This window comes from Crassostrea angulata, chromosome 1 (genome assembly GCF_025612915.1).
Source record: "Crassostrea angulata isolate pt1a10 chromosome 1, ASM2561291v2, whole genome shotgun sequence".
Taxonomy (NCBI): domain Eukaryota; kingdom Metazoa; phylum Mollusca; class Bivalvia; order Ostreida; family Ostreidae; genus Magallana; species Magallana angulata.
In genome coordinates, this window is record NC_069111.1 from 82438 (window position 1) to 108507 (window position 26070).

A 26070-nucleotide genomic window follows, 5' to 3' on the forward strand; every position below is an offset into this window, starting at 1 on the left:
AAATACGGGGAAAAAAATCATTAAATCAATTATGACGTCATAATAGTTCTAGCACCAAAAAGACTGTCTGGAATCATTTACTAGATCTTGACCTTAACACCTTTGGCTAATCAAATTATTCTAATATATGATTATAATTATATATATATATATATATTAACATCGGATTATATAAATAGTTATAAATTTTTATATGATGAATTACGATATATTTCATATTAATATTTACTCATAATATTTACTCAAATTATAATATATTGTATAAATGAAATAATATTTCCTTCACAATGATTTAGAGATAACACCTGGATAAAACAATAAAAACTAGGCAAAATAAATATTCCTTTTTATTTTCATTGTTTTCAACTGCAAACTTCAAACATGAATACATAACACATACATAAACAATATCGTATACAAACATGAATAAGTAAGTTATCTTTACACAAACACAATGTTTCACAGAATCACAGTACATCACAGTACATCACATCACACCTCAAACGTCGAACACACCAGCGTAGATAGATCCGCAGACCTTCAGGAAATGGGACGCGGTGATGATGTCCTCCATGTACCTGGCTGCCGCATCTTCAATCTTCTTCTGGGTGGTGGTCACTATCTGCCTCACGTTCCTCTCCAGGTCACATGCGGCGATCCTTGTCTTCACCAACTCTGCTTCCCTCAGCAGCAGGGGGATCAGGTGATATAAAGGAAGAGAGAGTCCTTGGGCCTTCACGTTCATCCTGCGATGCCAACCTGAAAAATAAATAGTGAATAAACACAGACTTATCAAACTAGCAGGTTTTTGCAGCAAAATTAAATTATAAAAAAATACAGCTCAAATTGCTTTAACAATAACTTATAACAAATTTATATTACTTACCAGACATTCTCAGATGAATCTTTCAACTTCAACACTGAATTGATGATGATGAAAATGGAGAAGGGATCTTCGCATATGTAGCCGCTAGTTCTCATAATTAACACCCGTCTCATAATTAATTTCTCCTCTTTAGCTTGACATGGAGAGCCTCCAAATTAGTTATAATATCTTAATTAGAAAACCGATTCATACACTTAATAATGATTGCTAAACAAACATAATTATATTTGAACGATAGGATAATCGCTTTTTACATTATTAAACTTATCAGTGAATGTACCACATTAAACATGATCATTTGTAGATATGTTTTCAATAAAGTCAAGTATATATATATATATATATATATATATATATATATATATATATATATATATATATATATATATATATATATAAAATTTGCCTGAAAACATCGCAATATATATAATAAATATAGATGCGAAACGTCTCAGCGCGAAAGGTCTTTAGGAGCGAAACGTCTCAGTGCGAAACGTCAATAGGGGCGAAACGTCCCGTTCCCCTCACATCGAGGCTACTTTCGTTTCGGGTTTTTTTTTTTGGCGACTCGTGCAGCTGTGGAAAAAAGACAGACAAGTAAGTTTCACTGAATGTGTATAATCACAGGCCTCTGAATTTCTATCAATAAGCCGCTAAATGTAGGGGAAGAAAAAGATATACACCCTATCTATATATAGGTAGGGTTTATATCTTTTTTCCCCCTACATTTACCGGCTTATTGATAGAAATTCAGAGGCCTGTGGTATAATATTGCTAACCATGACAAATGTTCCATCATCTCCCTGGACAATCATATATATAATCGCTTTTATTTGAGACTAAATAATCCTTCTGATAATCATTACTATCCTCCATGTCCTCCGATATTTGAATTTCTTTTCATTTAGCTGCAGATCTGTAGCTCCCAGTCTGAAAACATTCGGATGGATGAACAGGGGGCTACAGTGCCACCCATTGAAAAAATTGTGTATTTACTGCTCACAAAAACATGCGCTTGTTTTGGACTAATTAACCTTATTTATACGCAAATTAACTGAAAACAATTAGTACCATTATATTCTTCATGCGATTTACTACTGGTATCGTATCTTTTCTTGCCTCAGACTTTCTCCTGAGCACGCTACCGACTTTGGAAAATCAAGTGTGTTAAATTTACAGGGAGATAGAGAGTCCCAGCTTTGCATCATGTGCATGTAAACAAAGTGCACCACTTCACTTTACAGGGCTTGTCACATGTGATGGTGTTAAAAAAAATACCAGAGGCATTTAAAGAGACAATATCTGTACATGTAATATATTGCTTGAAGAATTTAATGGTACTAATTGTTTTCACAGAATACACATATAAATAAGGTTAATCAGACTAAACCTAGCGCACGTTTTTGTGCGCAATAAGTATACAATTTTTACAATGGGTGACACTGAAGCTCCCAAGTCGTCCTTCCAGACAGACCTGCAGCTACTTTGTTTTAAAAAAAGATTAACCTAATAATTTATCCAGCTGGTATGTTAATTTGATACGATTTAAAGCACCATTTTTGTAGCCTTAGAAATTAAGAGTCCCTTGGAGTAATTTGAAAGCTTTGTATTAAGCTTCCCGAGGATGATGAGTGAAACTGATCGCAAAATCAAAACAAATACACCAGCATAGGATAAGAACTGCAGATTTTAAGAAATACATTAGCAGGATGATCTAACTACAGAATTAAAGCAAGTGTGACACACAAATATGACAATTTTAATCATGACAAGTGATTGAAATTGGTCCAGAAATGAATTATATCTCAAGATTATATCTCAAGTATAATGCCTAATGGTCCATACATGCCATACATTTCATGATCTAAGTACAACAACTTCATGCATGAACCACAAAGGTATGTTCATTCACCCTAAAATGTGTTTGCCCTTGACACTGTTCATTGTAGGTCCGTAAGCTCTTGACTCTGTTCGGCTTAGGTCTAACGGAGTATCCGCCTTGTTTTGATACAGAAATATTGTATTTTTTATATTTTCATATTCTGATTATTTTAGACTTTGAGCCAAAATGAAAGAAGTTGAATTGCCTCCCGCCTGATTGAACTACCCCGCAGATAACTTTTTTTATATATGAAGATTTTTATTTTTTTCCAATTTTTAGTTAGTTAAACTTCAAGTTTGAAAAAAAAAAATTCCCTTCCTCCCTCCTGGGTCTAGAAACTTCCAGGTGGCAATTCCAAACATTTTTTTAAGGATGACCTTGTATGTGAAGAGATACAGGTGACACTGGATGGCTCTAACTTCGATCTCTCAAAGTTCTTGATCTCTCAAAGTGAAATCATGCTTTCAATTTTTTTCTCGATATAACTAAACAAGTTTACTGTTGATCTCCCGATATCTGATCTATCGAAGTCCTTGATCTCTTGAAGTAAAACCTGGGTCTCGATACATATATTTCATTGTTTTCACTCTTGATTACTGTAAGTGGTTGCTGTGTACACACACAACCGATCAAGTGTATAATTATAGCTCCATGTGGACCTTACCTGCATGGTCGAGTGAACGCCTGGGGCTAGCGTCATGAATATAAACTTCTTTAATTTTAGAGCCAAAATGACCGGATCTTTCTCATGGTTCGAGTTATCGAGATTCACCTGTATATAATTATACAAAAGAACACTATTACAGCACCTTTACATAATGCTACATAGAGTTAATACACATATTTAGATTCTCAATCATCCTGATTTGCAAAATTTATGGGGCTAGTGGGTGGATTTCACTTTGTTTTTTTAAAGACATCTTTTTTTCATTCATGTTCTAGAAATAACAACTGCTCTACTTTTTTAAATGTTAATGCTGATATGAGTGCACAAACCAATTTCTAATTTTTTAATTCCATTTTATTTCAACGCAACTGTTAATGCAAGAAAACATGTGTATCTTTATGTTAACAAACATGACTGGAATCAAACGGTAATCCACATGTTAAGCAGCCATTAAAATTTTTGAATTTTTTGTATGCTGAGCCTGATTTATTTTCCCAAAAATTTTTTACTTCACAATTTAAAAAAATAAATAAATAAATAAAGTACATCGAGCCAGGCCACTTTCAGAGGGGCGAGAGAGGATAAGATTCTAAAAATTAATTTTATGTGTGGCCTAATAATGACCTTAGAACGATACAAAGACTTATTGTGAATCATATATCTAATAATGGTTGACAGTAGTTTGATACAGTTTCATGTTTCATGTTCCATCTAAGTATTAATCTCATTTAGAGATCAAAGGATTGTGTTGAACTTGTCCTTGGGTATATAAATTCCACAAAGATAGGATTGGTGCTCATCTGCTGCTCACCTTCTGCATGTTCTAAATTGGTCAATGTCTTAATTTCTTTGATTGTTTAAAGACATCAAGTGAATCATTAAAAAAAAACCATCTATAATTTTATGGAATCAAAATCTAACAATTAAACCAGTTACATTTTTTTTTTTAAAATTAAAATCATAAATGGTATGAAAAAGTTATTGAAAGTAAACAAGTTAATATAAAAGTAAAATATAATTAATCATTTAAGAAGTTAAGAATAAAAGAAATAAAGATTTTTATCTTAAAATAATGTGAATTTTGGGCAAGGTCTAGGTGGAGTGAACAAAGTTTAGGGCAAACAATAATTAAAGGGGAATGGACTCTGGGCATACGGACTCCGGCAAATGGGTAAATAGGGTGAACAATTCCGATACCATGTACCTTGGTCTATTACATGTTATAAACATGTCAATGGTTTGATTTTAAGTATTTGATACATGAAACCGTGGACAGGTACCTGTAAACATCTTGGTGGTATAGATGCGTGATGATCCCGTCATCAGGTGGATCCTCCTTCCTCGGTTGTTTCGGCGCTGTCCACTACAACCTCCAGAGGTGCGCCGACTGGGGTGATCAGCTCCCAGCCCGGGACCATCCAGCTATCCGCCTGTGAAATGATCTTACATTCACAATTGCCTCTCACTGTCTTCCCCACTGTCCCTCTCTTCTTCTCCACAACCATAGCGATGCTATTTCTGCCTCTCTGTTTAGTCGCCCTATGAGCTGTCTTCTCTCTAACCCAATAACTCCGATGACTCTCAGGGCTCGCCACAGGGATTGTCCAACAAAGCCCCGTGTGCCAACCTCCACTGGGAAACACCATACTCTCCACCCTCTCTCCTGACAGTCTGCCACAAGCTCCTGATATTTCCCCATTTTCCGCTCATATGCGTCTTCCATTCTCTCCTCCCAAGGAACTGTCAGCTCCACTATAATGACTTGCCTACTTGACGGAGACCAGATCACTATGTCAGGTCGCTTGTTGGTGGATGCTACTTCCGTTGGGAATTGCATTCTGGTTTTCAGGTCAGCTCGCATTTGCCAGTCTCCTGCCGTGCCAAGAAGTCCTCTACCCTCCCCAGTGCTACCTGTCTTCTCCCTCTCTCCTGCTCTAACAAAGTTGATGAACTTGAGCCGCTTGTCCTTTGGTGGTGGTCTCTTCCTGGCTTTTTCGAGAGAGTCTGCAAGCACCGAAAGTATCTGGTCATGCCGCCATGTATATCGGCCTTCAGACAATGCTACGGAGCATGATGACAATATATGCTCCAAATTTGCTGGTTTTCCACAAAGTTTGCAATTTGGGTCATCAGTTAAGCCCCATACTGCCAAATTTGTTGGACTTGGTAGCACATCATATACTGATCTTAGGAGAAACTGCAATCTGTTTGGCTCCATCGACCATATGTCATTCCAGGTCACTTTCCTCTGCCTTACTGCTTCCCAATTCACCCAGCTTCCTTGTTTCTTCATGCCTACTGCTTTAACCATTCTTGAGTCTTCCTCCATCACCCGGACTTCCTTTTGCACTAGCTTCCTTTGCACTCCTTTGCCTGCTGTTCTCCATCTGGTTGATGTAATAGTTCCCAGGCCCAGTCTTCCGACTGCTACATTTCCCACAATGTCTGCTTGCTTCAGGCGTAACTCTGCTTCCCGGACTGTGTCTTGAACAGACCACTTCCTGCCTGCTTCTAGATTCACCCTGGCTCCGCGCACCTTCTCATCTTTACTGTCTCTAAGTGTTAGATGTTGTCGCACTTTGGTAACCTTGTATTCTTCGACAAGAGATGATAGCGGTAATTGTAGTTTAGTCCCTTCACTGTAGAGTCCCACGCTACTAAAGCACTGTGGTATTGCTAGCCATCGGCGAAGGAATTTTGTAGTCAGGCGCTCCATAGCTTCTACCCGGGACATTGGTACATCGTACACCTGCAAAGGCCACAAAATCCGAGGGAGTACTCCATGCTGGTATATCCAGGTTTTGTATTTTCCTGGCAGTCCACTTTTGTCTATTGCCTCCATCCACTGTTGTAGTTGTTCTACAGTGTTGGTTGTGTTCTTGGTGTCCCTCAGTGTGTCATCAAAATACTTCCCCAGGCATTTCACTGGCTTCTCCGAGACTGATGGGATTATCTCCTGTCCAAGCTGGAAGTCGTAGTTTGTCACCCTTCCTTTCTTCAGCACCAGACTTCTAGACTTTGATGGTTTGATTTTCATCCTAGCCCAACTGATAAGCTCTTCTATTTCTTTGAGCGTCCATCTTGCTTCAATTGCAGTCTTAGTACTGATTGTCATATCATCCATGAATGCACGCACTGGTGGTTGACGTATGCCTGCTCTCATCCATGGGCCTCTACTCATCTTCTCTGTTGATTTCACCAGTAGGTTCATAGCTGCTGCGAATAGTATGGCTGAGATTGTACAGCCAGTGACTATACCAACTTCTAGTCGTTGCCATGCGGTTGTGTAATCTCCAATGGAGAATCTCAACTCCAGCCTGTTGAAATATTCCTCTAATAGATGTCTTGTCTTTGCTGGAACATGATACTTCTCCAAGGTTAGCTGCACAAGTTTATGTGGCATCGATCCATAGGCATTGGCAAGATCTAACCAAATAACAGCTAACTCCCCTTTTCCTTCTCTGGCCTCCCTAATAATTTGAGTGAGAACGCTTGTGTGCTCAATGCAGCCTGATACACCTGGGACTCCCCCTTTCTGCACTGCTATGTCCACATAGTTGTTGTCCAACATGTATCTTGTCATGCGGTTAGCCATTACTGAGAGCAAGATCCTCCCTTCTACGTTCAAGAGTGATATAGTTCGGAATTGCGACAGGTTCTTGGAATTCTCCTCCTTGGGGATGTAGCAGCCCTCTGCCTGATTCCAGCTGTCTGCCAGGCGACCTCTTCTCCAAATGACCCGGATATGTTTCCATAGACGTCTTGTCAGCCTTGGGCAGTTCTTGTAAACTTTATACGGAATACCATTTGGTCCTGGCGCTGATGCTGCTCTTGCTTTCTGGATGACATCTCTCACCTCTTTGGCCGTAGGTTCGCTTTCATCGAAGATGTGTTCTGGTTCACATACTTGAATAAGTTTGGGTTGCTCAGGCAATTCTTCATCCCTCTTCTCATCACTGTGGACTTCTTTTAGATGGTTTTCCACTTCTGCTTTCTCAGCCAGCAGCTTTCCTGAGCTTTTCTTCCCTAACAGCTTTGATGTAAATTGAAATGGGTTTGCTGTAAACCTTGCTCTTGCTCTGGCCCTCTCTTTCCTCCTCTTCCTGCTCCTTTCTGCCCTGTTCAGTATCTTCAGTCGTTCTCTCATGCCTTGTCTTAGCTCCGCCAAAGCTGCTCTTTCCTCTTCGGGTGCGACTCTGTATCTCTTTGACAACTGCCTCAAATCTCTCCTTATCGACGCTCTTTCCTGTTGTCGTCTATTTCTGTGCCCAGTTGATTTCTGTTGTTTCTGCCTGACCTCTTCCAAACCGAATCTCTCCTTTCCCACATTGTACATTATTGTGGCCATGGCCTCCACCTTTTTGTCTATTCCTCCAGCCAATGATGTGTTCAGGATTGAATCTACATCAAAATCAAATTGATCCCAATCTGCTTTGTTGTTATTAGGACAATAACAACCTATATACACATCATGATCTCATAACAACCATATACATGAGACCACAAACCATGATTCCCTATTAACATTGCATTGTCTCATTATATTTACTATATATATGAGACCTTGGACCATAACAACCTATACATGTCAAGGTCTAATTTTATCAACCAAAGACATGAGACAATGGACTATTATTCCCTCTATACATGTACATGTCATGGTCTCATTAAACAACCAAAGTCATGAGACAGTGGATCATTTTGCCATATACATGTACAGAATATATAAGAAATGGTTTGTTGTTTTGTTATTTTATCAGAATAACAAAAATATCAGTTTGAAAGCTATCAGATTAAATGGAACCCTTTGTACCAACAATCATGGATATTATCAGAAACTTTGATCCCTCACAACATTATACATACTATGATATCAGTTACAAGATGTATTATTACACCCCTGCAAACGAAGTTTAGGGGGGTATATTGGTTTCACCCTGTCCGTCCGTCTGTCCGTCCGTCCGTCTGTCCGTCTGTCTGTCTGTAGACGCAACTTTGTCCCCCCTATAGAATTTTTTATTACTGCATGGAACAGTTTGAAAATTTGTACATATGTTTAACACCATCTGAAGATGTGCACCTGCAATTTTTTTTAAGATCAGACAAGATTTAATGATTTTATGACAATTTTCATTTTCCTTATTCTATATATTGTACACTAATGTTGAAAAGTAAGGGAGGTAATCCTTACAGATTTTATTAATTAATTAATAGTATTAAAACACTCTAAAATATATTTATATAAAAACATCCAGATTGAGGTTTTTTGTCTTTATGTCTTAATTAATAAAAAAAATTATTTTTTATAAGTATTCCATCAACTGACATTGCAAAGTTTTTGTTTGTCAATGATAAATTCTTGGGAGCTAATGAGAACATCAAAGACAAGTGTGGCTGAATTCATTTGTCCCAAGGGAGCCATTATCTGAGCCATGGTTCAGATGGAGCATGTGTTTAGGGGAAATTGATAATCTGTAAAATGGGTGATGGTTTTGGGACTTTTTAAAAACTGTTTCATGTTAACCAAAAGTTTCTATTATTATAAGGAAATAAATATCATTATTAATAAAGAATTTAAACTATTTTAAGAAGTTGTTTAAATTTATTAGTCAAGTAAATTGACGAAATGACCCTATTGAGCATTAATTTAAAAGAAATTCAAAATTACAGATATGATTGTAGTGTTTTGGCAATTTTAAAATTGTTTGTAATATTAAATTATTTTTTTTTTTACATATTTTTACATAGTATGGTAATTATGGTAATGTTTTGGGAGTTTATTAAATTTAACAAGCTCATCAAAGAAAATCATAGTCCGATGGGATCAATTTTCTGATATGGAGTTCCATTGTGCCATAAGAGAAAGTGAGGAAAATTTGAAACAACTAATTGCATCTGTCAAGACTGTTATTAGAAAGATATTGAAAGTTTTATCAACAGAAGAGCATTGCTAGGCTACTGGTATTTCCATTTACTGCAAAGGGAGGGGTTATTGTCGTTTTGTTGGTATTTCTTTAAATCAATTAAAATTTTTAAAAAAAATATCATCAGATACATAAATTTGTAAATGTATTACTGTTATAGATATGTATTTATCGTGAAATTCTGACAATTTTGATTTTAGTTTTTCTTTGTTAACTAATTTTTTTTTTACAATTCTATAATTTTTTTTTTGTATGTGTTCCAAACCTTTATTATTCAATTTGATTATTTGTCTTAATTGAAATTAGCCTAGCGGGGGTATTAGTCCCATTAGGACAGTTCTAGTTTAAAACCTTGAAAAACATAAAATGTATATCAAGAACACTGATCGCAACTCATATATACCGGTAAGAATAAATCAACCAAAGCATTTCTAAAAGCATCAATCATACTTGTATACCAAAGATTCATTGATCACAGCATCATGGATATCTGGACCTCACCCAGTGATCACCCTCAAAATGTATACCTATAAAGAACTTTGATCACACAATCTATATGCTGGTGCCTAAAACCTTGATAACACATATATAAACCTTAATTATCATATCAATCAGTATATCCAAGAATTTTGATCGTATGCAAATTAGAAGTTTCTGCAATAAAGAATGTGTATGATATTTCTCTGATGAGCTCATTTTTTTCCATTTTTTGGAAAATATTAATATCATGGACAGTTAAAAAAAGATGAGAAGCATAAGGAGTACATGATATTTGTTTTTAACATAAAGGACTATTTTTGATATGGTCATATAGATGTCCCCTAATTATAACCAATTTTTAAATAGTATTGTATCAAAATCAAATCTTCATAAAACATTATACAGACATTGTCCAATAGCAGTTGATCTGTGATGTCACAAAAATTAGCTACTTCCTACAATTTCTCAAACGAATGAAAATATTGTCATTTTCATACCCATGCTCCAAAAGAGAAGGGGGTATAATATTTTACCCTTGTGTGTCTGTCTGTAACAAAAATTTTTACTTGAGCAAGCATACGTGTGATATTTTCTAGAAAAAGGACAAAATTTATGATGTCATCACTACATTATGAAGTCACAGTGGTGATAACCTGTGACATTCTTATTTTCAATATGGTTTCAACTATCTTTAACCTTATTTTTAGAGCTCTTTCAAAATGCCATCAATTTTCCCACTTGTTGACAGTCTTGTTTTTGTCAGCAGCTCGCTAAATCTAGATGACTGTTGCTTTGCCAGCATCAAAGACAAGCTGCCAAAACATCTATGCAGCACGATTACATTGGAAGCCAGGGGCCTGTTTCACTAAAAGGCGTAAGATACGTTGAAACTTAAGTTAGGCCTTAGGGTCTACACCAAAATTTAGTCCGGCGTAAACTGCGTTTCACTAAGAGGTGTACGCCTGGCCGTAAACACTAGTATCGGACTAAGTTAAGGCCAGACTTACGTCTATGACAACGAGTTTATGCACATGCCCAGACAGATGATATACAGTAGAAAGGAAGATAGATGAATAGATATATAGATAGATATTCTATAGCTAGATAAAAAGATAGAAACTTGTCAATTGTGTTTGTGTCAGAGAGAGAGAGAGAGAGAGAGAGAGAGAGAAAACACCGTAAAGTATTTCAGCAAATTCATCCAGTTAAGTGACAAAATCACACAGCAAAACTTGCTGAAATGTTTTATTTGAAAGATATATTTGATGAAGCAAATAGGATATGTTCATTCAAAATTATTAACTCAACAGAACTATTTTGTTATGGATATCTACGGTGGTTTAACCATGCTTTGAACACCCTTGGAATTTCTCTTTCTTTTGATCATGCGTCAATTATGGCCAGAGTATAAATATTTTTTTAATAAATTTTCTGGTTTCCTCTTGCTATATCATTGAAAGAAAACCAGTGAATTTGTTTGAAAATAGAAAATATAGCGAATTAATGCAGTAATGAGCTATTTAACCATGGATTGGACAATATTAAGCAAGCATCGAACAACCATACAACAGATAATAAAAATAATGAAATTTTAATATTTCATGCAAAAGAAAAAACGAAGAGGCTCGGATAAATATATATATTTATTAATTTCATGTTAAGATTTGTGTCACTGTAAAATGTGGAGCAAAAATACCTAGGGATGAATTCCAAGTCTAATTTTTTTTTTACACAGTTTGTTTCCGAAGTTAGTTTTTTTTTCGAATTATTTAAGTGAAAGGGTACATACAAACCATAAGTGCATGCACGTTTATTTGTAAATGTTTCACCCAAGTTTTCGGACTAAGGTACAGATGTATGTGTCAGACATATGATGGACTCAACATAAACTACCCAAGTACAATTACATGTGTATTTAGTATATTGAACGAGGCTTCATATAAATTTGAAGTTAATAAAGAGTAGGTGTAAGTAACTTACGAAATAAAATCTATTTAATCTGGAGTCAGTGTTTTGCATCGGTTGTATGATAACTACATTATCTAATGTTTAAAAAAAATTAGGGACTTTTGACGACTCTAAACCATAGTTGGAGCTTTCATCATATTTTGGCATTTACATTTTAACAATGCTGAGAATACTTTTGTGATTAACCTTAGTTTAACTACCTGAGCTAACACCTTTTACTCACCAAAAATGAAATAAAAAAAGAGGAAAATATAAAAGTCAATAATTCACTTAATATCCCACTCACACCTATTTTGCGTGGAAGTTTGGGGGGGGGGGGGTGAAATGCTTGAAATGCTAGACATTTCTTATACAAATATACCTTTGTACTACATGTGCATCATGTATTCAATTTTCTGCATTATTCATTGCCCAATTTACTAAAAAATATGAAATGTAAATCAAATTATTGAATAAAAATAAACGAACGAAAACTATATATCGATTGTCTAAATACATGTATCATATGTCATTTAAACATGTAAACGACAAGTGCAAATATAAAGAATGTGCATAAAACATGGTAAGAAAATTTCTATTCGAGAATTGGTACCACATATCAAAACTCTCTATTTTCTTAATTTCATATGAAATTAATAAAATTTACATGACAAATTGAACAGTTTAACATTACGGTCAGCACAGATATTCTCAGCAACAGAATTAACAGTCAATTCCTGTTTACGCCATAAGTTACGACTACCCTTGGCTAGGCGTAGATTTTTGTCTTAACTTAAGGCGGGCGCAAAGTTACACCTTTTAGTGAAACGGACCTTAGTCCAAATATTTGACTTAAGTCCGGACTTACGACAGGCGTAAGCTTATGCCGGGCGTACGCCCTTTAGTGAAACGGGCCCCAGGTCCCTTTGCCGTTTTCAAAGAAATGCTGCCATTTTAACAATTATTCTGCATGAAGACTGTTAAGTATTTATTCACATAGGTACATACATGCATATATACATGTGTTTACTGAGAAATGTTGTTTATGTATTGATTTCCTGAACATCGTATTACATGTTTGAATCATCCCTCTCTCTCTCTCTCTCTCTCTCTCTCTCTCTCTCTCTCATTCAAGTCATGAGCAGTGAATGTCTTGACTCCGCCCACTGCAATCTGTAGTTAGCTTAACCAGCCTAGTTCTCTCTTTTTCTTGACATATTTTAATAAAGTCATTCTGAACATTAAAATAATTTCAAATGTTGGTAAATTTAAGAAAAATATTTGTTTCTCAACCAGCAGTACACTATTTTTGAATGCAGCTGCACTGTTCAAGCGCATGCATTATTGTGGCGGTGGCTTGTCTTTGATGCTGGCAAAGCGACCAGCCATCTGAATTTAGCAAGCTGCTGATGTAAACTTTGACTCTCACTGAATGGGAAAATCAATGGTATTTTGAAACGCGCTCTATAGCTCTTTATATAACTTTAACTAGACTTTGACCCGTGCATGCTCGGGTTGACATTGCATTTTATGTTGGGCATTTACGAAACAGATGCATCAAATTTGCACACCATGTTGACATTCAGAACTCTTGGAATTTTTCATATTAAACGCACTGAGTTAGAGTTATCTCCCATATTTACTTTCATGAACAGAATATATACATGTAGCAAATTTTTAATGAAAATTTACACAAATTTGTATTATCATTTTTAGCTCACCTGAGCTGAAAGCTCAAGTGAGCTATTCTGATCACATTTTGTCTGTCGTCCGTCTGTCTGTCCGTCTGTCCGTAAACTTTTCACATTTTCAACATCTTCTCAAGAACTACTAGGCCAATTTCAACCAAACTTAGCACAAATCATCCTTAGGCAAAGGGGATTCAAAGTTGTGAAAATTAAGGGTCACACCCGTTTTCAAGGGGAGATAATAAGAAATTAATGAAAAATTTCGAGAAATTTTCAAAAATCTTCTTCTCAAGAACCAGAAAGCCAGGAAACTGAAACTTGTATGGAAGCATCCTCAGGTAGTGTAGATTCAAAGTTGTGAAATTCATGACCCCCGGGGGTAGGGTGGGGCCACAATGGGGGGTCGAAGTTTTACATAGGAATATATAGAGTAAATCTTTAAAAATCTTCTTCTCAGAAACTAAACAGCCAGGAAAGCTGAAACTTGTGTGGAAGCATCCTCAGGTAGTGTAGATTGAAAGTTGTGAAATTCATTATCCCCGGGGGTAGGGTGGGGCCACAATGGGGGGGGGGGTCAAAATTTTACATAGAAATATATAGAGTAAATCTTTAAAAATCTTCTTCTCAAGAACCAGAAAGCCAGGAAAGCTGAAACTTGTGTGGAAGCATCCTCAGGTAGTGTAGATTCAAAGTTGTGAAATTCATGACCCCTGGGGGTAGGGTGGGGCCACAATGGGGGGTCGAAGTTTTACATAGGAATATATAGAGTAAATCTTTAAAAATCTTCTTCTCAGAAACTAAACAGCCAGGAAAGCTGAAACTTGTGTGGAAGCATCCTCAGGTAGTGTAAATTGAAAGTTGTGAAATTCATTATCCCCGGGGGTAGGGTGGGGCCACAATGGGGGGGGGGGTCAAAATTTTACATAGAAATATATAGAGTAAATCTTTAAAAATCTTCTTCTCAAGAACCAGAAAGCCAGGAAAGCTGAAACTTGTGTGGAAGCATCCTCAGGTAGTGTAGATTCAAAGTTGTGAAATTCATGACCCCTGGGGGTAGGGTGGGGCCACAATGGGGGGTCGAAGTTTTACATAGGAATATATAGAGTAAATCTTTAAAAATCTTCTTCTCAAGAACCAGAAAGCCAGGAAAGCTGAAACTTGTGTGGAATCATCCTCAGGTAGTGTAGATTCAAAGTTGTGAAATTCATGACCCCTGGGGGTAGGGTGGGGCCACAATGGGGGGTCGAAGTTTTACATAGGAATATATAGAGTAAATCTTTAAAAATCTTCTTCTCAGAAACTAAACAGCCAAGAAAGCTGAAACTTGTTTGGAAGCATCCTCAGGTAGTGTAGATTGAAAGTTGTGAAAATCATGACCCCCGGGGGTAGGGTGGGGCCACAATGGGGGGGTCGATATTTTACATTGGAAAATATAGAGTAAATCTTTAAAAATCTTCTTCTCAGAAACTAATCAGCCAGGAAAGCTGAAACTTGTGTGGAAGCATCCTCAGGTAGTGTAGATTCAAAGTTGTGAAAATCATGATCCCTGGGGGTAGGGTGAGGCCACATTGGGGGGGGGGTGTTAAAATTTTACATAGAAATACATGTATATAGAGTAAATCTTTAAAAATCTTCTTCTCAGAAACTAATCAGCCAGGAAAGCTGAAACTTGTGTGGAAGCATCCTCAATCAGTGTAGATTCAAAGTTGTGAAAATCATGATCCCTGGGGGTAGGGTGGGGCACAATGGGGGGTCGAAGTTTTACATAGGAATATATAGAGTAAATCTTTAAAAATCTTCTTCTCAGAAACTTATCAGCCAGGAAAGCTGAAACTTTTGTGGAAGTATCCTCAGGTAGTGTAGATTCAAAGTTGTGAAAATCATGATTCCTGGGGGTAGGTTGAGGCCATATGGGGGGGGGGGGGGGGTGGGGGTGTTAAAGTTTTACATAGGAATATATAAAGTAAATTTTTAAAAATCTTCTTCTCAGAAACTAATCAGCAATATGATTCTTTATAATTGTTAAAACTTTGGCTCCAGGACAATTCTTCGGCCTCACAAGAAGGTTCAGAGTTTGATGTACCTAAATATCCCATATATAAACAATTGTAAAGGATCTTTTTGAGAACTGCAATACTCAACATGTGATATGACTATAAAATTAAAGCAGGCAGCTATTTTTTCATTAGAATCTTTTTGTATTACTGTATTGAGTTATTGCCCTTGATTTATTGATTCTTGATTATTTTAATTAATGCATCCACTGTTAACCAATTATTATGATGATTATTTTTATACAATAATAAATATTCAATGTATATAAGTTGTTCTGCATAAGAAGTTTTGGGTTAGGCCGGATTAGTTTGTTTATTTTTGATTTCCAATTTTTAGATACTATGAATTATTTAAGGCTGGCACATATATAGGGACAGTGTCTATTGCATTAAGGTGAGTGACTGTTTGGGGTTAAACTTAAACAGGTATGGATAGATTGAGTGTGAGAACATCCCTGCTCTATCTAATCTACGTGTTTTCTAAACTTTGATACAAAGTGTGCGGTCATTCCTGCCCTGTATTGCATTAATACAAGTGTGCAGTCATACGTGCTTGTATTGGTGGTGGTTGCGGCGGAGCACTAGTGTGGCGAGCACTAGTGTATGGTCATCCCTGCTGGTGTTCAGGCCTTTCTAGCGCAAGTGTGTGGAAGTCCATGTTTGCGTTAGGTTGAGCTGTTGGCGTAAGTGTGCGGTCATCCCTGCCTGCTTGTGTAAATGTTGGTACCTGTTGAGTTGTGTAGTTGTGCGGTCACCCCTGCCTGCGTAACGTGTGCAGGAGCGGTGATTAAAGTCTGCTCTTGTAAATATTGGCAGCAATCAGGGCTATCCGAGTTCCAAGGGGGAAAAATGGATTTTATTTATACAGGATCTACATGTATTATTGTACATTGTCCAGATTGTTTGTATTTTGACTCCATTAAGCTGACTTTATCATACCTATTGTTCCTCAGGTGAGCGATGTGGCCCATGGGCCTCTTGTTTAGTTTATCCATGCAAATATGATATTGTGGAAACATAAAATAAAGAGCATCCCGTGATTTAGCGTGAATGTAATGCGCATGCGCAAGATTGTAAAATCCAAAAAATTCAGATGATTTCCGGATTTTTAAAAGGAATTTTTGTTGATTATTAATTAGCGTAGCCTGAGTGAGAAAAAATAAAAACAATTTGGTAATCTTCAAATACCAATGATGTTAAAAATATATAAAACAAAAGACAGTACTCTTCCGATTTCTCGGTATTAAAGCTAAAGAATTGAAGTTTATTATTTTAATATAGTAGTATAGATTATGCATAATACCACATGTAGTCCTAATTATGGGCATCCAAGTTGCACTTGTAGTAAGTAGGGAATTTGACTGTATTTTGAATAATGCAGATTGTGATCATTTTATTTAAAAATCAAAATTTTTAGGATAATATAATAAATTTCTTATAAGCTCAATTCTTTGGTGATTTCAGCATTGTAAAATTTCTAGCATAAGCTGAATCAAATATTCTTGTAATTGTTTATTTTTATCAGTTTATCATCTGCCCACTTAAACCAAACTGAGACTGCATGTCATGTCATTGCAGTGTTTGTCCAATGAGGTCAAGGTCTCTGTAATCAATGAGTAATTGATATACTTAGGCCATGTTCTTTGGAGGGGAGGGGGTGACCTTCAAACGATCTCTTGCAAATAAAATGAAAATGGTCTCAAAATAGACACATCCCCTAAAACTATATATGTTTTACCTGCTCACATCAAGATGCATTGAGTGACAGGTTGAACAAAGATGCATTTAGTGGAAAGTTGAATACAGATGCATTGAGTGGCAGATTGAACAAAGATGTATTAAGTGGCGGGTTGATCAAAGATGTATTAAGTGGCGGGTTGAACATAGATGCATTGAGTTGTGGGTTGAACAAAGATATTTTAAGTGGCAGGTTGAACAAAGATGTATTAAGTGGCAGGTTGAACTAAGATGTATTAAGTGGCGGGTTGAACAAAGATGTTTTAAGTGGCAAGTTGAACAAAGATGTATTAAGTGGTGGGTTGAACATAGATGCATTGAGTTGTGGGTTGAACAAAGATATTTAAAGTAGCGGGTTGAACAAAGATGTATTAAGTGGCAGGTTGAACTAAGATGTATTAAGTGGCGGGTTGAACAAAGATGTTTTAAGTGGCAAGTTGAACAAAGATGTATTAAGTGGTGGGTTGAACATAGATGCATTGAGTTGTGGGTTGAACAAAGATGTTTTAAGTGGCGGGTTGAACAAAGATGTATTAAGTGGTGGGTTGAACATAGATGCATTGAGTTGTGGGTTGAACAAAGATGTTTTAAGTGGCGGGTGGGTTGAACAAAGATGTTTTAAGTGGCGGGTTGAACATTGATGTATTAAGGTGGATCTCTACACCAAGTAAGTGTAGGAGATTTTTGTTGCATGCATATGTTACCAATACTAGGCACAGTATTCAACAATAATAGACCTCAAAATACAATACACTATTTTCTAGAGAATTTTTAAAATATCAGTCTGGTTCCAGATAACCCCTTATTTATCAAATTTTTAAACATTTCTGTCTTAAAATTCTTATGAAAGTGAAATGTTATTAAGTTTAGAAATGAAAAACAAAAAAATCACGAATGAAGTTGGTATGATTTTTATTGGAATCCACATAAATATGAAACTAAAATATAAAAAAAATTCTTTTAAGGCAAACTGCTGGACAAATTCCCACAAAAACCTGAAAATATAAACAATATTCGTTGTTGAATGGGATGAAGAAAAGAAATTGAATGAAATTGAAAAATTAAAGGAAATACTTAATTTTTTGCAAAAATCTTGGTATGAAAGATCCTGTTTAAGAGTTGTCTTTCTTTATTTTACATGGTCTCAAATATCTTGGGATCAATCTATTAATTAATAAAAATCACGAAGAAAAATTAAAAAAAGGAACAAGTCTATGCTAAATATGTAGATAAAAGATAAGTAGTGCTTATGATAATGTTTGAAGCTGAAAAATTATATTTTTGATGAATGCATATATATTTAACTCTTTAAAACTAAATATTAGTAGTTAATTATATTATTAATTGCCTTTTACTTTTTTATATACAATAGCAATTATAAACAACAACCATACGCATATTAATACATACATTAGATGTCCTAGTGATACACATGCGTGTGTGGAAATGAAAAACATGCTCCTTTTCAGAATTCTGTCTTTCCCTCATTTGGCTTGCAAATCCGGGCTTCCACTGCTATTGCTACCTAGCTGTATTTATTTTAATCAAAATACATTAGTTTAATGTCAAAGTTTCAATGAAAGTCTTTTACTGCAAATGTTTTTTTTAATTTGGGAAGTTAGGATCAATTCAAGAGATAGTACTACGTACGGTACTTTCATTTTATATTCATCATACATATATAGTTTAAATGAAAATTTGACATCTGCTTACCTATATCGATAATCCGCCACATATGTATGATCGTCTGTTGCAGATGACATGACAAAAATGTATTGCCAATAGCAGTAGAGCAGGGAAACGGTATATTATTTAGATTCCACGTTTTCCGTACAAAACAGCTGATAATCAATGTTAGTGAAAAGCTTTAAACAGGAAGAAAATTGACATATTTTCTAAGCGTTTTGATGATTCCATTCCTATCTCATCTCCTTAGTTAAAAGAGTTCAATTAAACGGTGTATAGCTATTTTGTACCACAACATAATGTTATCAATCCGGAACACAATGGCGTTTCGAACGGAAGTCAGACATGTTGTGACGATGTAGCCTTCCACCTTAAGTGGCGGGTTGAACATAGATGCATTGAGTTGTGGGTTGAACAAAGATGTATTAAGTGGCAGGTTGAACAATGATGTATTAAGTGGCGGGTTGAACAAAGATGTATTAAGTGGTGGGTTGAACATAGATGTATTAAGTGGTGGGTTGAACAAAGATGTATTAAGTGGCAGGTTGAACAAAGATGTTTTAAGTGGCGGGTTGAACAAAAATGTATTAAGTGGTGGGTTGAACATAGATGCATTGAGTTGTGGGTTGAACAAATAATTGCCTTTGGAGTCATTCCCATCATCCAATTTTTATAATAGGGTAATTATCTTGGACATGGTTGAGATCCTTATCCCTAAATTATATATTTCTTTTCATATGTATTCACCAAATCCTCCTTGTTCAACCAAAACATTAAAAAAGTTATTTGTACATTGATTCAAATAAAATTGGGTGTTTTTTCTTATTACAGATCATAACCTCTTCTTTTGATAATGCTTGCAAGTTGCATCATGATTAACTGCTTAACAGAGGTCCATGTTTTTTTCTAACATAAAGTATTCTGTGGAAAACAATACCAGTAAGTTGTTTGTCAATTTAGATTTAATCATTATGATAATATTAAATTTTTTATTTAAATAGAAGATTTATCTGTAGTACAAATGCACTAGTAATGACACGCTATTCATTTTAGGTGATGTTTTTCAATTACATTTTACACCATGAGCAACATGATGCTTTAGTGATTAATGTGCTAATTGTTGTTAAATTACAATGTATAAACTATTAAGCTATCTATTGTCTTTATGTCTTTTAATGATTTTTATGCCCCCCTTCGAAGAAGGGAGGGCATATTGCTTTGCTGCTATCTGTCGGTCGGTCGGTCCACCAACAGTTTCCATTCATTTTCTTCGCAGAGGATGAACATATTGAAATGAAATATGGTGTACAGGTTTATCATGATAATATCTAGGTCAAGTTCGATATTGGGTACGATCAAGCAATTTTCGACAGACTTATGGCCCTTGGACATAGAAAAATTCCAGTTATTTGCAGTTTCCGCTCATTTTCTTCGCAAAGGATGAACTTATTGAAACGAAATTTGATATACAGGTTTATCATGATAATATCTAGGTCAAGTTCAATATTGGGTATGATCGAGCAATTTTGGACAGAGTTATGGCTCTTGGACATAGAAAAAATCCAGTTATTTGCAGTTTACACTCATTTTCTTCACAGAGGGCTCACATATTGATATGAAATTTGGTATACAAGTTTATCTAAATAATGTCTAGGCCAAGTTTGGTTTTGGGTATGATAGAGCAATTTTCGACAGAGTTATGTCCCTTGGACTTACAAAAATTCCAAATATTTGCAGTTTAATTTCATTTTCTTTGTGGATGTTTCAAAGGGAGGGGGGCATAAGTGTTTCACAAACATCTCTTGTTATGAATAAAATGAAATAAATAAAGAATTTCTACTTTTTATTTCATTCACAGAAGGTTTGAAAATATATTTCAGGTTGCAGTGTTTGGTATGACCTCACCTTGTATCCACAGCTGAGTAGTATCAACAGTCAAGTGGATGGTTAATGAACAAGCCATTGCAGACCTATCCATTGAAATCAAAAAAGACTCCTAATCCATTGACTACCTCAATCAATTTTTGGTGGAGTTTGCCATTTGATGATGATTGGAGATATAGTTTCAGCCTCAGAAAATTCAAAAATTGTACTAATTGAGGATTCCATTAATGCGAATGGCCGCAATGTTCTCCTGTCTTACATTGTATCCCTGTCAAAGATTACAGAGGAAGTTCACCTTTTGTTGTTTGATGTTCGAGGCCAAGACACCCAGGAAGCATTAAAATCACTTGGAATTCAGAATGTCAAAGTACACAGAGCGTCTACAGATCTCCTACAGTGGGATCGGTCACAGGGAATAGGTCTACATACTGACATCAAGGCCTACATCAGAGAGAGACTGTCACTAGGAACAAAATCTGTAGCAGTGGTCATTGACTCTCTTAGTCCTTTATTGACACATACCTCTCCTTCCTTCACATGTAAAACTCTCCATGAACTCGCATATTCTGAAGCTCTAAGGTCACAGGTTCAACAGGTGGTGACTTTACTCCATGGTGATCTCCATGACGACAACAGCCTCTCTTTGACTCACCATACATGTACAACAGTTCACAAGATGGTTCCCATCTCAACACCTCATGCAATGTTCTGCTGCAATACTCTCCATAAAAAAGTATCTGGAAAAGTTGTAAAAATCAGAGAGAGTTTTAATATTACTGAAGAGTATCAAGTTACAGAAGTAGCAGAGGTAAAGCAGACGTCACAAAATCTACCTGCTGATCAAAACCAGTTGGACCCAACTGCAAATCTCACCTTCAATTTATCATTGTCTGACAAAGAAAAAGAGGCACGAAGCCAAGTCATTCTCCCCTACACTTACAATAAAGAAAGACAAGAGTGTGTCCTTGCAAAATCTGTCGGTGAGGGAAAGATATTTTATCAACCAGATGAGGCAGATGACTTCGATGAGGAGGACCCTGATGATGACCTTGACATTTGAACAAAGAAGTTAATCCAACTTTGTAAAAACTTGATTTCAGATTGCTTGACCTATATGCACACATGTTGAAGCATTGTTCAAATTCAATTAAAATCAAAATTCAAAAAATAAAACACAAGCAAGTGTATACAATATTGTAGAAAATGATTTTGTATTATATGAAATAGGGTATCATATGATATTGTCTCACATGGTATTGAATCATGTTATATAATACTATATTGTATCATGTTATATTGTATATTACATTGTATCATATGATACAATATAATAATTTGTTAAACATCATTTATATTGTATCATATGATACAATATTATATAATATAAAATCGTGATGCAATTGCGTATTGTGTAAAACAATATCATATTGTTTTATATAAAATGATACGAATAATAAAAATGATATTGTATTATGGGAAAGATACAAAAATGTATAATAAGATACAATAATATGATACAATGTCATATAATATAATACAATATCAAATCTTAATACAATGTCACATCAAATGATAAAACATCATATTGTATCAAAATATTATACAGTATTATATTGTACCATATGGTGTATAATTGGACACAATATTGTAAAGTATTATAGAATACAATATTGTATAGTAGTGTATTGGTAAATAATGTATCATATAATACAGTATGAAATTTACATAAAATATGATTATTGTACAATTTTGAATCATACATGTATGATGATATAATACAATATTTTGTCAACCCACACTTCAGTGTCCAATATTTTATTAAAGATCATTATGATTTTCATATAATATTATAAGGTGGTCTCATAAGTCGTATGGTTAATGACTCGTCTCGGTAATCTTTATAATCTGTGATTACCCAGTATGTTTAACCACCTAAATTTACTCTTTCAAACAAAAATATTATAATATTTTAGCTAAAAACTCCAAGCATGGTCTGTATGGAAAACATTTAAAAACATTTCTGTCAGGGAGACTCTGATAAACAAAATATTTATTAAATAATTGATTAAAATAATTGTACACTTCATTGCAAAATCCTGATTTCGCTGTTACGGCTATATAAGTCATTTTATTATTTGAACAAGAAGGAGGTGCGTCAATCAAGCTTTGCGAATAGTATACATGAATATATTATAGTGTGTTTGAAAGTTAACTAAGTTTTTTTAAGAGACACGTGTACCAAAAAAGCAATCTAAAACCCCTCTCACTCTTTGGGGGCTTGAGACCTGAAGAAATCTGATTAATTTTTTTTTATTTGAGCAATTTTTTTTATCCATTTTTTGGGAGTTGATTTTAATCAACTCTCCTATGCAGTTACTCAGACAAACCGAAAGTGAAACAGTGTTTGGACCTAAGCACAAATCATTGCTGCTGACAAGACTTAGTTCTTGAAAATAATTGATAAATTCGATGTAATGTATGCTAAAGCATTGTTTAAAATAGTCAGATTTTAAATGGTACGAACAATTTAAATATTTTTTGTAGTCGTATGTATTCCTACGCCAGAGCTCAATATAGTCTCGTTCAACTCGACGCTCGGCTGTCTCCGTAAATCCTTGGAGGAGATTTACGGTGTCAGCCGAGCGTTTGGTTGAACGAGACTAGAGTTCAATATTGCTTGGATCAATACATTTTTTTAAAAAAATTCTATCACTGATACATAGTTTGATTGAATTAATTTTATCTTTAAATATTATCTAACATGATTCATATGGGGGTTTCTCGATATTCTTGTCGAAAAAGTCTAAAAGTTCATATTATTAAAATGTGCGTAATTCAAATTAGAAACTACATGTACTTGTAATGCAGAATAACATATCATTGATTTTAAAATAAATAAACTTCGACAAAATCAACTCCCATCAGTTCTTCAGTACTTTGATTGATTTTTGATCCCCATGTCGCATAGTTGTGCTCAAAGCGTGAATGTGAATAGATTTGAGTCGCGTGTTTAGGGCTTTGTAAGTCATGAGGTCAAGACGTGTAGAAATTTGTAAAAAAAAAAAAAAAAAAAAAAACTACCTTTACCAAAAAAGGCGAGCACACAAGATCTTGCACTTTTTTAAAATAAAAAAACATCCGGTCACGGGACATTGAGCAGAGTGGACGCGTTTTCACTCCTCTCTGTCATTTTGACTTTATTTTCTTGCTTTGATGCAAATTTGTGCTTCTAAAGTTCATCTGGGTGATTGTCTAGGATAATTTACCCCTTGGAAGTTTTTGATTTTGTTCGACTTCGTATATTTCATGTGATTTATTGGAGGATTTTCTAAATCACACTGAAGAGTGAGTACATACTCAGTTCTGTTTACCAGTACCTATTGTGTATATACATGTATTGAATCGCACCTGTAAATAACTGTAAATACCACTCATTTTGACTTCCTTTTCTGACACTGCAAAATGGCACAATTAATTAAGCCTATCTACATAAAGGATAGTGAATTGTACAAAGAAGAGAACGAACGTATTTCTAATTTCGATCTTCTTGAGGCGGTCAGTCATTGTGTTAGTGCTGATGCTATCAAATGTATCCAGCTCGATCGAAATCTTTGGCGAATTTATTTCACTGATAAACAAAGTAGAGATTCTATTCTATGTGAGGGCTTTGACTTTAAAAACCACCACATCTCTGTATATGACTCGAACCCCTACTCCGCTGGCCTAGAACATCCCAGTGACGAATCGCTCAAAGTTACGATAGTGTAGTGTAAACGCATTGTATTATTGTATGTGTATTGTTATGCATGACCTCTTCCCCTCTCAGTTGATGACCCCGCCATCCTTGAAATGCTGTCAAAGTTAGGAGCACATCCAAAAAGTGAGCTCAAATATGAAAAAATCAGAAACCCTGCAAACAATAAAATGACAAGCGTTTTGAATGGCAATCGTTTTATATATATCGAGCCGCTTACATCAAAACCTCTACCACGCTTTAGCTTCTCTGCTGGGCTTAAATGCAAGATCCTGCATCGCGGGCAAAATTCTGACAAGCCTACTGTCTTATGTACAAAATGCTGGAAAAATGACCACTACACCCGTAATTGTCAAAATGACCAAAATTGCGCAGCCTGCAAAAAACCCGGACACGAACCCGGCTCAAGCGTTTGCGCAAAATTTGTTGCAGATCCAAAAAATGTTGCTACCGTCCAAGGCGCAAAACATGTGCTATCGAATTTCTAAAAAGAGTAATTTTATACAATCTTAAAGTATTTGGAGAAAACTTCAAATCTGCAGAGCAGGCCTACCAGCTAACCAAAGCTATTCGTACAGGCAACCTTGTGGCAGCAGACACAATTCGAGATGCCAAGTCTTTGGAGTGCAAGCTAATCGGCAACACCGTTACTAACACCCCACAGTGGAGGGATGAAGCTGATGATGTCATGGAGAAAATAATATGTGCAAAGATTGATCAGTTAAAGGAAATGAATGATCTTTTAGCTTCCTCCAGGCCCCATACCATCTTCGCCCACTCCGTATACGATCTCTACTGGGGCACCGGCTTGGACTCCGAAAAAACCGCACATACTGCTCCAGATGCCTGGCCCGGTCAGAACAAGTTCGGCAAGCTGTTACAGCGTCTTGCGGACAAACGACGAACGAAGCCGCGTTCCGTCTCCATGTCCAGAGCGGTAAAAACCAGGCAGCAAAGCATCGATAAGTACACGTGTTAATCTGTCTCTACTAACTCTATTAACCGGACACAACAATGCCTTCTGTTAAATTTATTTCTTTGAACTGTCGTGGACTTAATGATTATAAAAAAAGAGTAATTTTATACAATTGGGTTAATGATATTAATTATGATGTCGTATTTTTACAAGAGACACATTTTATATCTGAAAAAGAATATATTTTTAATTCAGGCTGGAAAGGTACATCTTTTCATAGTTTTTCTACTTCTTCACACAGTAAAGGTGTCTCAATTCTGATAAGTAGCAAATTTCACTTTACATTACTCAACCAACATAAATCTGCAGATGGCAGAATTATACTGTTGAATATAGAACATGATAGTAAAATTATTACACTTGTCAATATTTATGCACCTAATTCTGAGAACGATCGGGTTGATTTTTTTAAAAAGGTTTCAAAATGGATTTCAAAGTATTCTATTAATAATGAAAATGTAATTCTTGTAGGAGATTTCAACTGTTCTCTGTTAAAAGATAAAGA

The 26070-nt window shown here is 35.6% G+C and overlaps 2 protein-coding genes across 3 annotated transcripts; both read left to right on the plus strand.

Moving 5' to 3' along the window:
- Nucleotides 1-1418: 1418 nt before the first annotated feature.
- LOC128158849 (elongator complex protein 5-like) lies at nt 1419-22633 on the plus strand. Of its 2 annotated transcripts, XM_052821825.1 has the most exons (3): nt 1419-1483; nt 19783-19890; nt 20832-22633. In XM_052821825.1, exon 3 carries the CDS (start codon nt 20996-20998, stop codon nt 21893-21895), a length of 900 nt encoding a protein of 299 aa, XP_052677785.1. In that variant the 5' UTR covers nt 1419-1483; nt 19783-19890; nt 20832-20995; the 3' UTR covers nt 21896-22633. The 2 variants fall into 2 exon arrangements, with proteins under 2 accessions (XP_052677785.1, XP_052677792.1); XM_052821832.1 differs by lacking the exon at nt 19783-19890 and having other exon boundaries at nt 1426-1483.
- A 1664-nt stretch (nt 22634-24297) lies between these two features.
- On the plus strand, nt 24298-25568 carry LOC128175948 (uncharacterized). Its single transcript, XM_052841876.1, has 3 exons — nt 24298-24361; nt 24662-24715; nt 25105-25568. Exons 1-3 carry the CDS (start codon nt 24298-24300, stop codon nt 25566-25568), a joined length of 582 nt encoding a protein of 193 aa, XP_052697836.1.
- Nucleotides 25569-26070: the final 502 nt, after the last annotated feature.

Bases quoted from the DNA above. Each gene is read 5' to 3' on its own strand.
- LOC128175948 (XM_052841876.1), top strand. From the start codon at position 24,298: ATGGCACAATTAATTAAGCCTATCTACATAAAGGATAGTGAATTGTAC. The intron at 24,362-24,661 runs GTATTTCTAATT...TTCCCCTCTCAG, and splicing joins GTACAAAGAAGAGAACGAAC to TTGATGACCCCGCCATCCTT. The intron at 24,716-25,104 runs GTGAGCTCAAAT...ACAATCTTAAAG, and splicing joins GTTAGGAGCACATCCAAAAA to TATTTGGAGAAAACTTCAAA.
- LOC128158849 (XM_052821825.1), top strand. From the start codon at position 20,996: ATGATGATTGGAGATATAGTTTCAGCCTCAGAAAATTCAAAAATTGTA.